General features: G+C 43.0%; 1 protein-coding gene across 4 annotated transcripts in view; it reads right to left on the bottom strand.

The window, feature by feature from the left end:
• The window catches only part of EPS8 (epidermal growth factor receptor pathway substrate 8), a 118,146-nt gene that overhangs the window by 33,889 nt on the left and 71,173 nt on the right, over nucleotides 1–13,084 (bottom strand). For all 4 annotated transcript variants that reach the window (XM_030213992.1, XM_030213993.1, XM_030213989.1 and 1 more), the window contains 3 exons: nucleotides 11,836–11,918; nucleotides 8,903–9,039; nucleotides 2,910–2,983 (listed from right to left, as the gene is read on the bottom strand). In XM_030213992.1, coding sequence (XP_030069852.1) covers nucleotides 2,910–2,983; nucleotides 8,903–9,039; nucleotides 11,836–11,918 — 294 coding nt within the window. The remainder of the gene's footprint in view (nucleotides 1–2,909; nucleotides 2,984–8,902; nucleotides 9,040–11,835; nucleotides 11,919–13,084) is intronic.

Genomic DNA, 13,084 nt, shown 5'->3' with positions numbered 1-13,084 from the left:
TGTGCATAGCAACTTTGGCGAAAAATGAGTTGCACAGCGGAGTTTTGGACTGATTGAAGAGGAGAGAGATGGCTAAGAGGGAGGCCGGTGAGAAGCAGGTTACAATAATCAAGACGAGAGGTTCTGGTAGAGTGCTCAGAGATGAAGAGACAGATTTTGCTGATGTTATAGAGGTCATACCCCCTGCTGCGTTAGCACTGGAAGTACACTTTAGGTTACTTAGGGGCACTTTTACTAAGCTACGGTAAGAGGGGCCCTACGATAGCAGTAGCGCAAGTTTTTGCCGCATGCAGTTAAACAGGTGGAAAAAAGAAAAGGCGCACGGCCAGTTCGGTAGCAGTGAGGTCTCCAGTGCAAACCCAGTGCTGCCCAATTACCACTGGGCAACTGCTGTGGTAAAAAAAAATGAAAATTTTCCATAGTGCAGGAACTGGCATCCGCACGGCTACCCTTTAGTAAAACGCATCTTAGAAAGTAGCGGTAGTTTCTGTTTTCAACCCGACCTTGTGGCCTGGATATTTATTGGGATCAGTTCATAAATGAATAGATGTACTTCTGATTTGAAAATGAGCTCACTGAAGTTACAGACTTACATTCACACCTGCTTTTTACCAAGAACTCATTTTAAGGGTTAAATTACATGGGCGTTTTCAAAAGTATGTGCATATGGTTTTATTATGTGTGTTTTGATTGTAATCCACTACCAGAGCCAGTGGTGGGAGGCGGGGCAGACTTATACGGTCTGTGCTCTGAGGGTGGTTGGGAGGTGGGGATAGTGCTGGGCAGACTTATACAGCCTATGCCAGAGCCAGTGGTGGGAGGCGGGGCTGGTGGTTGGGAGGCGGGGATAGTGCTGGGCAGACTTCTACGGTCTGTGCCCTGAAAATGACAGTTGCAAATCAAGGTAAGATATACACAAAAAGTAGCACATATGAGTTTATCTTGTTGGGCAGACTGGATGGACCGTGCAGGTCTTTTTCTGCCGTCATCTACTATGTTACTATGTAATTTATGCGGTCTAGGAATTTTAAAGTAAATAAAATAAACATTCAGACCCTGCCCCACACCCCACTCAGAGCATCTTCACTCATTTGTAGCTCTTTCAGAATTTGAGGACCCTGATACTGCAACAGCATCTTTAGGTACGTTAAATTGTTCTTTCCCTCAGATTGGAGATATTTTATTTATTTATTTGTTACATTTGTATCCCACATTTTCCCACCTATTTGCAGGCTCAGTGTGGCTTACATAGTACCGTAAAGGCGTTCGCCAAGTCCAGTAGAGGAACAAATACAGTGTGATGTTAAATACTTGAAAGTCATTAAGATAGTTTAAAGATATTTTTGGAAGGGGGCCTGTCCTGAGTGGAGAGCTAACACATTTTAATTTATTTCTGTTTCTCATATTAGTATTTAATGCAGCCAAGGGGGCAAACAAAGTGACCAGACAACTGTATCCTACTATTAACAGGGCACATGCCAGGACAGTGACACCTATTAAAATTGGACTCATAACAGACAGTTGAAAAATTAAAATTGCTCACCAGAAGGATGCAGCACCGTCTGGAGGTGGATAGAGAGAGAAGGTCCCGGGAAGCTCTGCTGGATACCATGTGCCTCGTGTTGATGCGTGTGCTTAAATGTGACCACGCATGACACATAGGCACTCGCGACCCGGTGGATTTTTGTGGGACCTTCCCTCTATCATCCTCCGGATGGTACCACATCCTTCTGGTCAGCAAATTTAATTTTTCAGCTATCTGTTATGTACTACCTGGGCTGCATGTTGGAAGACCAATCGTATAGTATTCCAGTTGGACTACCAAGATGTTTGCAAATGTCCAAAATGGCTGTCAAGTGTAGACCTATTTACTCCGCAGTGTACTGGATCAGATTTCTGGTAGGAGCTGACTTCCTGGCCTTGGAACACCTCATAAACAGTTCTAAAGTACACTTGTTGGGAGGAGTGGACGAATTGGTCACGGAGGTGGGTGACATCCAGTATTGCCAAGGGTAGAATGATTAGAAGCTAGAGCTTGGACCCTAACCCTTGGACCTGCAAACTGTGTGTGAGTTGCCGGCAGCAGCAACCTGAAGACGGGTCTGCTTTTGGCCATTCCCTGGGTCTTCCCTCTGCTGCATCCTGCCTTCTCCGATGTAATGTAAAGCATGAATACAGCACAGACATCTGATCATCATCACAACCCCGTGAAGGTACCACATGATACACACAAGGCATGATTACAGCACAGACAGCTGTTATCACAACCTAAAGCAAGCATCACACTCATACATGTATAGCATAACGACAGCACAGGCAACAAAGTCTCCTGCAGCCATCACACTGGTACAAGCAAAGCATGAACACAGCACAGGTGAAGACTGGATCTTCGTAAGAGACTCAGGAAGGCATTACACTGGTAAACAGAAGGCATGAATACAGCAAGGACACTGAAGAGTACATTTTTATCAGACCCTCATGCAATCATTACACTGCATGGGCAGCTGGTGTGGACTCTATGAAGGAGAGTTTAACAAACATAGCACTGATGAAGCGAATGGCAAATAAGTTTAGTTCCAATTAAAACCATAAAACTAATAAAATGTGATCTAGGAAGTTGACCACAGAGGAGGCAAAAGCTCCATAAAAAGTCAAACTGGTTACTCTCTCTCCTATTTCACTTGTGCAAATTAAAAATACATTTTTTCAGTTTCACTTTCATTCCAGGAAGACTAATTTAATGTTAGGCAACTTTTAAAAAATGTCTTTATGGCTCCAGTTTTAGTTGTTTAAAATTACAGTGCGAAAGAGAAACTATCAAATCAAACTTATCACACGCCATGAAAAAAATGTTTCATAGACTTGGAGCATTCATTTCACATTGTGATAAATCCAAATTCCAAACTTACAACATCCCTGTCAATCCTGGCTGCGGCCATCTCGGGTGTCTCTTCATGCTCTTGATAGATTCTCAGCTTTTCATCTGCACAGACAATAGTAGAATTCACAGATTACAAACACGAGCATAGAATATTTTATGGGAAAAACTTCTTGAGTAAGTAAATTCCGCAGCAAACTTTCTGCAATTCTGTGGCACATCTGTGTACATTTACATCCGTTGCGTACATAACAAGTGGATGTGACAAAAGAAATAAAGCAATAAAAAGATAAAGAAAAAGTATTCAACGTTGTCCACAGCTTAAGGTGAATACAAGACAAGAAAAAGAAATATATATCAAGGAAGAAAACTGAATAATAGACACTTAACTCAGAACAATGCTCCAAGCCAAGCCCTACAGTTCCATATTCCCATCACATTTACAGTTATTCAAAGTACCAACACTTATAGACCAATCAATACAATAAAATAGTAATGAAATTAAAGTAAATAAGATTATTAAAAGAAAAAAAAAGAATTTTACAATCCGATTCTAGAGCAGGATACAAGTCTAGCTGTAACCAGGTGTCCCAGCGCCTCTTACTGTAATTCAAGTGCATCGTTGACCAGAAAGGCTTTAAGGCTCTTCTTAAACATCGGATAAGACTGTTCCATCCTCAGGTGAGTTATTCCAAAGGGAAGGATCTTCTATACTAAAGACAGCACTACAGATAGAGTCCAAACCTATGTGATGAAAAGGCGGTACTGCTGACAAACTCTGCTTAGATATGGGAAAGCGGAAACCCAGACTCTTAATTTTGTATACAAAAATTAGAATTTGAAATTACTACTACTACTTAACATTTCTAGAGCGCTACTAGGGTTATGCAGCGCTGTACAAATTAACAAATAAGGACAGTCCCTGCTCAGAAGAGCTTACAATCTAAAGGACGAAATGTCAAGTTGGGGTAGTTTAGATTTCCTGAGAAAAGGTGTAGTGATTAGGTGCCGAAGGCGACATTGAAGAGGTGGGCTTTGAGCAATGATTTGAAGATGGGTAGGGAGGGGGCCCGGCGTATGGGCTCAGGGAGTTTGTTCCAAGCATGGGGTGAAGCGAGGCAGAAACGGCGAAGCCTAGAGTTGGCGGTGGTGGAGAAGGGTACTGAAAGGAGGGATTTGTCAAGAGAGTGGAGGTTACGGGTGGGGACATAAGGGGAGATGAGAGTAGAGAGATAAGGAGGGGCTGCAGATCGAGTGCATTTGTAGGTGAGTAGGAGAAGCTTGAACTGTATGCGGTATCTGATCGGAAGCCAGTGAAGTGACTTGAGGAGAGGGGTGATATGAGTACATCGGTTGAGGCGGAAGATAAGACGTGCGGCAGAGTTCTGGATGGACTGAAGGGGGGATACATGGCTAAGTGGGAGGCCGGTGAGGAGTAGGTTGCAGTAGTCAAGGCGAGAGGTAATGAGAGAGTGGATGAGAGTTTGAGTGGTGTGCTCGGAGAGGAGGGGGCGAATTTTGCTAATGTTATAGAGGAAGAAGCGACAGGTCTTGGCTATCTGCTGGATACGCGCAGAGAAGGAGAGGGAGGAGTCGAAGATGACACCAAGGTTGCGGGCAGATGAGACAGGGACGATGAGGGTGTTATCAATTGAGATAGACAGTGAAGGGAGAGGAGAAGTGGGTTTGGGTGGGAACACAAGTTCCGTCTTGGCCATGTTTAGTTTCAGGTGACGGTTGGACATCCAGGCAGAAATGTTATCCTACCACGGACTGGGAATCAACAAAGCTGTCACATGATCACCATCTCTTCTTTAGAAATGATAAACGCTTAATTGCTTGGGGTCAAAAACATATAAGATTTACCATCATAAAATATGACACACATTCAAGAAAAACTGTAAAAAAACTGAGACCTAGAGCCAAAACTCTAGAATGTAAAGTCATGAACTCTTGGTGCCATTTCGGATTAGCTTTTGAACCCCAAAACAATTCATCCACAGCACAAAAACAAAGTCTCATAAGTGCATTCCGGTCTAGTTCCAAGGCAAACATCACTATCAAATTGATCCTTTCAGAGATGACTCCAAATGTTCTGTTAAATTCATCTCAGAGAGAACACCCAGTTGAAGATTAAGAGTCGGAGCAGCCCGGTAAAGAAAGATCCTATGCTCTCAGAATCACTGGAAGCGTCTCCGATAATACTTTCAAAACCTTATGCAAATACTTGGGAAGCACATCCATGGGACATATTACACTTCATTTACTGTAACCTCTCTATCAGGATGCCCTCATTTTCCTTCAAAGATACTTTACTCTGAACCATGTGCTCCTGCGTCACTATCGGCTTTCCTTCAGGCTCCATCTCCTTTTTAAATGTTAGCACCAGCAGCCTGGTTCCACTCCAATTACAGTGCAGTCCATTTTTTGAATACGGTTCCCCTTTTCCCACAATGTGGCACATTTCTTAACACATTTAAATCTCTCTTCCTTGCACCATCGTCTCATCCACACATTGAGACTCCAGTTAGCTTAGCGGAGTTTTAAAAAGGTTTGGACGGCTTCCTAAAGAAAAAGTCCATAGACCATTATTAAATGGACTTGGGGAAAATCCACTATTTCTGGGATAAGCAGTATAGAATGTTTTGTACTTTTTTGGGATCTTACTAAGTATTTGTGACCTGGATTGGCCACTGTTGGAAACAGGATGCTGGGCTTCATGGACCGTTGGTCTTTCCCAGTGTGGCAATATTTATGTACTTATGACATCTGCCTGTCTCTTGGGTCCTGTGTGTAAAACAGGGGGAATTTCTGAAAATTCTACCCTAGGGATTCTGCAATTCAACTTTTTACCTAAAAACCTAAATTTGGTTTCCAGGACCTCCATCTCACACTTTCTTACACCACTGGTACCCACATCTACCAATACGGACCACTCCTCCCCAGAACTGTCTAAAACCCTATCTAGACAGCAGGTGAGGTCCAACACTTTTGTACCAGGCAGGTGAGTGACCAAGTGATCTTCAGACCTATCAGTCACCCAGTTATCGACACGTCTAATGGTCACATCTCCAACCAAAACAGCCATTCTAACTCTGGTGTGAGAACATGTTACATCTTGACTTGGGGAAAACCCACTGCTATTTCCAGGATAAGCAGAATAAAATGAATTGAACTTTTTCAGGATCTTGCCAGGTATTTGTGACCTGGATTTGATGGAACTTTGGTCTGTCCCAGTGTGGCAATACTTATGTACTTATCTCCTGAAGGGCAGGTCATGGCTATAGGATTACTTCCTGCTTCACAAGGGTGATGCTCTTCTTCTCCAAGGTAGAACAGAGGCCTGCCAGACTGGAGGTGGAACTTCTCTACTATGTCCCTGTAGGCCTCCTCTATAAACCACTCTGTCTGCCTCAGCTTTTCTGTTTCCCCAGCCTCCAGAGGTCGACAATCAGAGAAACCAACTTAAAAATTCTTTTACACAAGGTCTAAGAATTGGCGTCATTTCCAATATCATATATTTAAATCATATCAAGAAAATCTGCCAACCAACAACACTTACATGATAAGTTCTATGGGGACAGGGTCTGAGAATTCCTCCATCATTACAACGTCCAGAGTGTTACAGGATGATATTACACAAATATGCTCTTCCCTTAGACCCTCCCCCAATCCTACTATCTTGTCTCTCTTCCTTTACAACCCCTCTCAAATAGATCCACTGTAAAGAAGCCATGAATGTCCCTCAATTTCTCCATATAAGAAACCAAACAAAAAAAAAAAAAAAAAAGACAAAAATCCACATCAGCCAAATAGTTCAGAACCACCCCGATTCTGCCTACAATGATGGTAAAAACCTTGCAGTAGCTGGAAAAGTTGTGATCTGGTGTCTTCTGGGTTAGATGTGTGAAAACAAAGCCTGGAAAATAACCTTCTTATATTCAGTACAGGCAGGTCTACACGTCCTCTGAAAAGAACCCGATCTCCTCCTCTTTATGCCAGAGCTGGTCCCTAAGAGTAACCAGGCCTGCATGGAACCATGGGCCAGACTTACATATTCCATACCTCTCCACCTTCTCTGAGGCTACCAGATCAAAGACCTTGCTTACAGATCTATTTCATTCTTTTACCCAGTGTTCCCCTCCACAGGTGAATCCAACTTCCTCCACCCTCCCGGGGGTTGGGGGAGGTCTAAATTCTACTGTCAAAATGGATCCAGCAATGGTGAAAACAGAACACTAAAAATAATCTCACACTTTCTACCCTTAAACCAGTCATCAGATGGGGTTACCAAGTCCAAGTGGTGACCATGATTATCGTTAGGGAGGGATGCCAGTTGTAGGAGACCTATATCACCCAGTTACGCCAAGAACTTTACCTCATTTTGCAACACAGAGGCCTCCAGACAGATGTTACAGTCTTCCACCATAACAGCCTCAAGCTCATCATTCCTTCCCCCTTCCAATCCCATCTCTCACTTGTTACCACCACATAAGCGTTGGTGTGAGGAGGAGACTCGGTGATCTGGAGTGAATCCTGGTTATTACCACTTTTCCTTTCCTCATATTTCTTATAATCCTCTCTTCCCTCACTGTCTGCCGTTACTCCTCGCTCCCCTCAAGACCACACCTCTCCCTTACTTTTTCTACACCTTCTCCTGCTTGATCACTGCCGAATAAACCACCACCTCTACGCTTGTTTTGACAACAGGGGAATCGGTGCTGCAGAGTATGGGAGCATGGCAAATAAAGGCCTGTGCAGTCCATCCAGTCTGTCCAACAAGGTAGCTGAGTTGTTATTGTGGATTAAATCAAGTCAACAACATTGCTAACAACATTTTACCTAATTTCAACCTTAAATTACCTCTGTTTTTTTTCCTTACCACCTCCATCGGGAGGGTAGTCTGGGCATCCACCACCTTTTTGTGTGACAAAGGATTTCCCGATGTTGCTCCCTAATCTACCACCCTGCAACCCTCAAGTCATGCCATGTCCTCCAAAACAAGATTCTAAGCAGTAAGAGAAAGTACTCAAGACAAAGCTATAATTATAAGACCGTAATAGGTTAATTCCTAGTAGGAAGAAACTGTGTGGAAAGCCAAGGAATGGGATAATATTGTAAAAACCTCCCACGTGTTGCCGAGAGGAAATGCTTGTTTGCTTTGAAATTCTACGTCCTTTTCACAAAAAAATCACTGAAATGAAGGCAAAACAGTGGAGGAGTGGCCTAGTGTTTGGGTGGTGGACTTTGGTCCTGGGGAACTGAGGAACTGAGTTTGATTCCCACTTCAGGCACAGGCAGCTCCTTGTGACTCTGGGCAAGTCACTTAACCCTCCATTGCCCGCCGCATTGAGCCTGCCATGAGTGGGAAAGTGCGGGGTACAAATGTAACAACAACAACAAAAAAAAGCATAATATTTTGGGTGATAAAAATAGTAGAAGTTCAGAGCATCAAGATGTACGAGATGCCAAGAAGGGAGAGAGGGAAGGGTTAAACTCATGTGCTGGAAATCCAGGAGCCCCAAGTTCAGGCCAGAGTCCTCTGTACGTTAGTTTATGTATCTGAGCCTCAGGAACTCATCATGTATTGTAGGACGGCAGATAAATATTGCAACATATCTTATTTTCATTTTATATTGCTTCCATCCCGCCTACCTGTACACTTCTAAAAATAAGCATCAACAATACGTCAGTGATTAACTTCCCTATACGTGGATTTTTGACTGTTATACAGATGGCACTGAGCTGAAAATCTTTCTGCTTGGTCTGAGGCAGAAGAGCAGGGCCATGAAATTACTCCAATAGCATCAGAATTTGGCCCCTTCTGGATTAATTATACACTTGACAACAGTGCGGTGATGGAACAACAGTTCTTCAATGCCACTACCAATAACTATATGGAGTAATAAACGCTTTTGCCAGCATTTAACTAATTCTGGCCACTATCCAGCCATTGATTGCAGGTGCTAATTTCACATGGAAAAGGACAGATCTCGTGTGTCTGATTTTCTGTCAGATACTCACAGTCTCCCTGCTCCGAAGCCCAAGCGGACCAGGCTGCCACACGACTTCGAACATCCACTTGTGTGACTGTTCCAGGGGGCATGGGGGCAGGCGCCCTCGGTGGAGGAGGGATACATGTGTTCGCTCCAGAAATTATCCTAAGACAACGGAAATGGGCAAAACATCAGCACCACGCTCCGATAAAGGGTCAGTCACGTGTATTTATTCAAGAATCCAAAACTGAGCCATACTTTAAAATTGCACAGAAGAGCATAGGCACATGTCCAACAATCAGATCAAAATTCAAAAACAAAACAGCATAAAAGACCAAACGGCACTCACGTTTCATCTAGGATGAGCTGAAAAATCCTGATTTTATAAGATGACTAAATACAGCATCACAGATTGAAAATGGCGGAAACGTTCAAACACTGCATGCTCGGTAACAAATCCAATGCAATCTTGTGTGTATGAGGGTGGCCTGGTGACCCACCACATTGAACAAGTGTGGTTTAAATCCCATATTAAAGCAAGTCCATTTCATCACAACAATTCTGCACTGTTCAGTCTACACACAGCTGTTCTAATTATTCTGAGCTGCTGAACAGACTAAAGTTAAAGGGCCCTGTTTACTAAGCCGCGCTGTAGGCGTGTAAACATTAGTACGCGCTAATGCTACAGACACCAATAGGAATATAATGGATGTTTCTATCATTAGCACGGGCTAAAACATTTGCACACCTACATTGCAGCTTAGTAAACGGAGCCCTTAGCGTCTCCAACAGTTAAAAATATATTTTGTAAAAAAAAAAACTTAAATTGTATTTTTAGCGGATACAGAATTTTAATTTTATGGCTACCTTGACTCAGTGTAAGGTACTATTCATGCTGCCTGGTAATCATGCATAAAAAAATAAACAATTTGGTATATACAGTACAGTTTAATATTGTTGGAAGCCCTAAAAACACAAAACCGCGTAAATGGTCCCCTTCAGTCTCCCATCAAGGATCCGTAATCTATAGTGTCTCTTCCTGAGCCACAAAACAGGCTGTCCCTTTTCTCATTACTCCTTCCCAGCCAGCTTTCATCAGGAGGTCATCTTCTCAAAGCCAAAACAGGGGCCGATGTAATTGTTTTGAACTATTTTATTTATTTATTAGGATTTCTTTAACCGCCTTTTTGAAGGAATTTACTCGGGGCGGTGTAAAGCAAGAATAAATCAAACACAAAGTAAAAATATTCAAATGACAAAACAAAGTATAGCATAGCATACTTCTTACAATGTTAACACAATACATAATAGAACATTTTAATTGACAGTGTAGGTTATAAGCAAAGATGGAACATCTATATAAGAAAATAAGGACTAATTTAAAGAAAGGTGCACATGAGGTCAGAGAGATGGTTAAATTAAACTCAGCACAAGGTTTTTGTACCCAAAGTTTATCTGGGTTTAAGAAAGGTTTGGACAAGTTTCTGGAGGAAAAGTCCATAGTCTGTTATTGAGATGGACATGGGGGAGGCCACTGCTGTTCCTGGGATCGGTAGCATGGAATGTTGCTACTCTTTGGGTTTCTAAGCAAACAAAAGGGAAAAAGGAAATATGAGGCACCAAATCCCAGAAGGATATGAATGCTACTAGTGAAATCTTGAGCTTTTATCTGGTTAATCCCAGAAGAGGCATCTAGCTCAAACGCCATTTTTCTTCTCTTGGCATCAGGTGTTTTCTTCATTTTTTTCCATGCTAGAAACTGTGAGTGCAGATAAGTGATCATTAACATACACTTCTTGCTTTTTTTTTTTAATGAAGTTAATTTTTAAGTAGTGTGGGTTGGAGTGACAAGTGACTGAAAATAACTCAAGGTCTGGACTTGGAAGAGCTTTGTGCTATAAGGGAAGGGAAAGGGAAATGGGACTTGATATACCGCCTTTCTGTGGATTTTGCAACTACATTCAAAGCGGTTTACATGTATTCAGGTACTTATTTTGTACCAGGGGCAATATAGGGTTAAGTGACTTGCCCAGAGTCACAAGGAGCTGCAGTGGGAATTGAACCCAGTTCCCCAGGATCAAAGTCCACTGCACTAACAACTAGGCTACTCCTCCACTCATTCCACCAATAAGAGCCAACCTCATCAGTGATGTCACAATGGCTTGATTGCCCAATACTTGGCTCACTTCTGATATTATGATGTCATAAGGGAAAGGGGGAAAGGGAAATGGGACTTGATATAACACCTTTCTGAGGTTTTTGCAACTACATTCAAAGCGGTTTACATATATTCAGGTACTTATTTTGTACCAGGGGCAATGGAGGGTTAAGTGTCTTGCCCAGAGTCACAAGGAGTTGCAGTGGGAATCCAACTCAGTTCTCTAGGATCAAAGTCCGCTGCACTAACCACTAGGCTAAGTCCTCCGCTCCACCCCTCCCCTCCCACACACATTTCTGATCCCATTCTTATCCTTGTATAGATTTGCATTTGGTACCAGATATTACCTTTTCCCTAGTTTGATTAAATTTATATTTTGGGGTAGGTTTTTGTCCCTTTCGTTTATACATATTCTTTGGGATCTTGACGGGTACTTGTGACCTGGATTGGCCACTGTAGGAAGCAGGATGCTGGGCTGGATGGGCCATTGGGCTGACCCATTATGGCTGTTCTTCTGTGTACTCTGCATCTGCACAAAACAGCTAATTACTTTACTGCGCTAATGTCACTTCCTGCACAAAAGCTCCTTTCTACCCAGGGTGTGCACAAAATTGTCCAAATTCTAGTGTACTTTACTGCACTTGCCACCTTGTCAAGTTACTAGAGGTCAGTGTAGGAGAATCTCTCACCCTCTCCTACAGGCGCAAAAACTAACTTTCTGCAGCACTACCTGGAAGTCTCATTTTCATTTTCTTAATTTATCACCTTTCTGAACTATTTACTTATATTATATTGACCTTTACCTGAGTGTTTCGGGCCTTTTCTTCTGCTTCCCGCCTTTACTGTCACTGATTGCACTTTCGATATCCTGCTGGATCAGGTTAGCCTGCAAGAAAAGGACATGACAGGATAAGTAGAAAGTGAATTCACTGTTCTCGGTGAGAAACTCTGCCATAGAAAAGCTCCACATTCTAATCCAGCCCTCCGCAGCATTCGCATCCTGAGGAGCAGAGCACCTCATATCAAGTACAATGTCCCGTTCTGGAGGCCATTAGTCAAAAGGATGCAAACAGATCAGAGGCCGCCCAAAGCAGAACTTCCAAAACAGTGTAGATCCTGCACCATAAATCCTATGACATGAGGGTTATGGATATTCTACAGGAGAAGTCGATGGGATATGAAAAACACATTCAGATATCTTAAAGAAACAGACATTCCTCAGTGAAAAATTCCAGAATCAAGGGTTTACGGGATGAGGGTAAAAAGGGCTTAAGCTAATGAGTAACAAAAGGAAAGATCGGTAGATAAAGGAAGACCCTTCTCAGAAAGCAATGGGGTAAGAACACAGATCAAGAGGCGTAGACCTAGGTGGGTCGCCAGGGGAACAGCCGCTCCCCCAAATGGACTTCCAATGGCACCTATTTTTCACGTGATCTATCGCATTTAAAATATGCGCCAGCATCATCGGCAGCCCGCTCCCCCAACCTGGCTACCCTTCTGACAGGATCCTTAGTAAAGATGAAGCCTGAGACCGGCTGAGCTGCAGGACACATGCTGGGAATAGAACTCAGCTTTTCTATCCTCTGCAGCACCCCCAACCCAGGGAATCATAAACCAGGTCATCTACATTTTTTACCATTCTTGGCCTTTACCCAGGAATAGCATCCATTCTCTCTTCACCTACACTGCAAAGCCTTAACCAGGAACGGTGGCTGGTTTCTTAATAGACCAGGGGATCTCAATCCAGTCCTCAGAGACCACCCAGCCAGTCAAGCTTTAAGGATTCTCACAATTAATATGTATGAGATAACTTTTCATGCACTCCCTCTATTGTATGCAAATCTCTCATATGCATATTTATCCTGAAAACTTGCAGGCTGAATGTGCCCCGAGGACTGGGTGCTCAGAAGAAAAAGCAGCCATGCCCTTGGAACTGCACAATCTGAGAAGCAGAAGACAGGATTGGAGCCCCTCTCTTTCTCTGCAATGCAGACCACTACTCATTTGGTGATCAAAGACATGTCAAGATCAGTGGGGAGTTTTAAGGAAACA

The sequence above is a fragment of the Microcaecilia unicolor genome, chromosome 9, assembly GCF_901765095.1.
Source record: "Microcaecilia unicolor chromosome 9, aMicUni1.1, whole genome shotgun sequence".
Classification (NCBI taxonomy): domain Eukaryota; kingdom Metazoa; phylum Chordata; class Amphibia; order Gymnophiona; family Siphonopidae; genus Microcaecilia; species Microcaecilia unicolor.
Note: the sequence above shows the minus strand (reverse complement) of the source record. Positions and strands in the feature narration are given on the sequence as shown.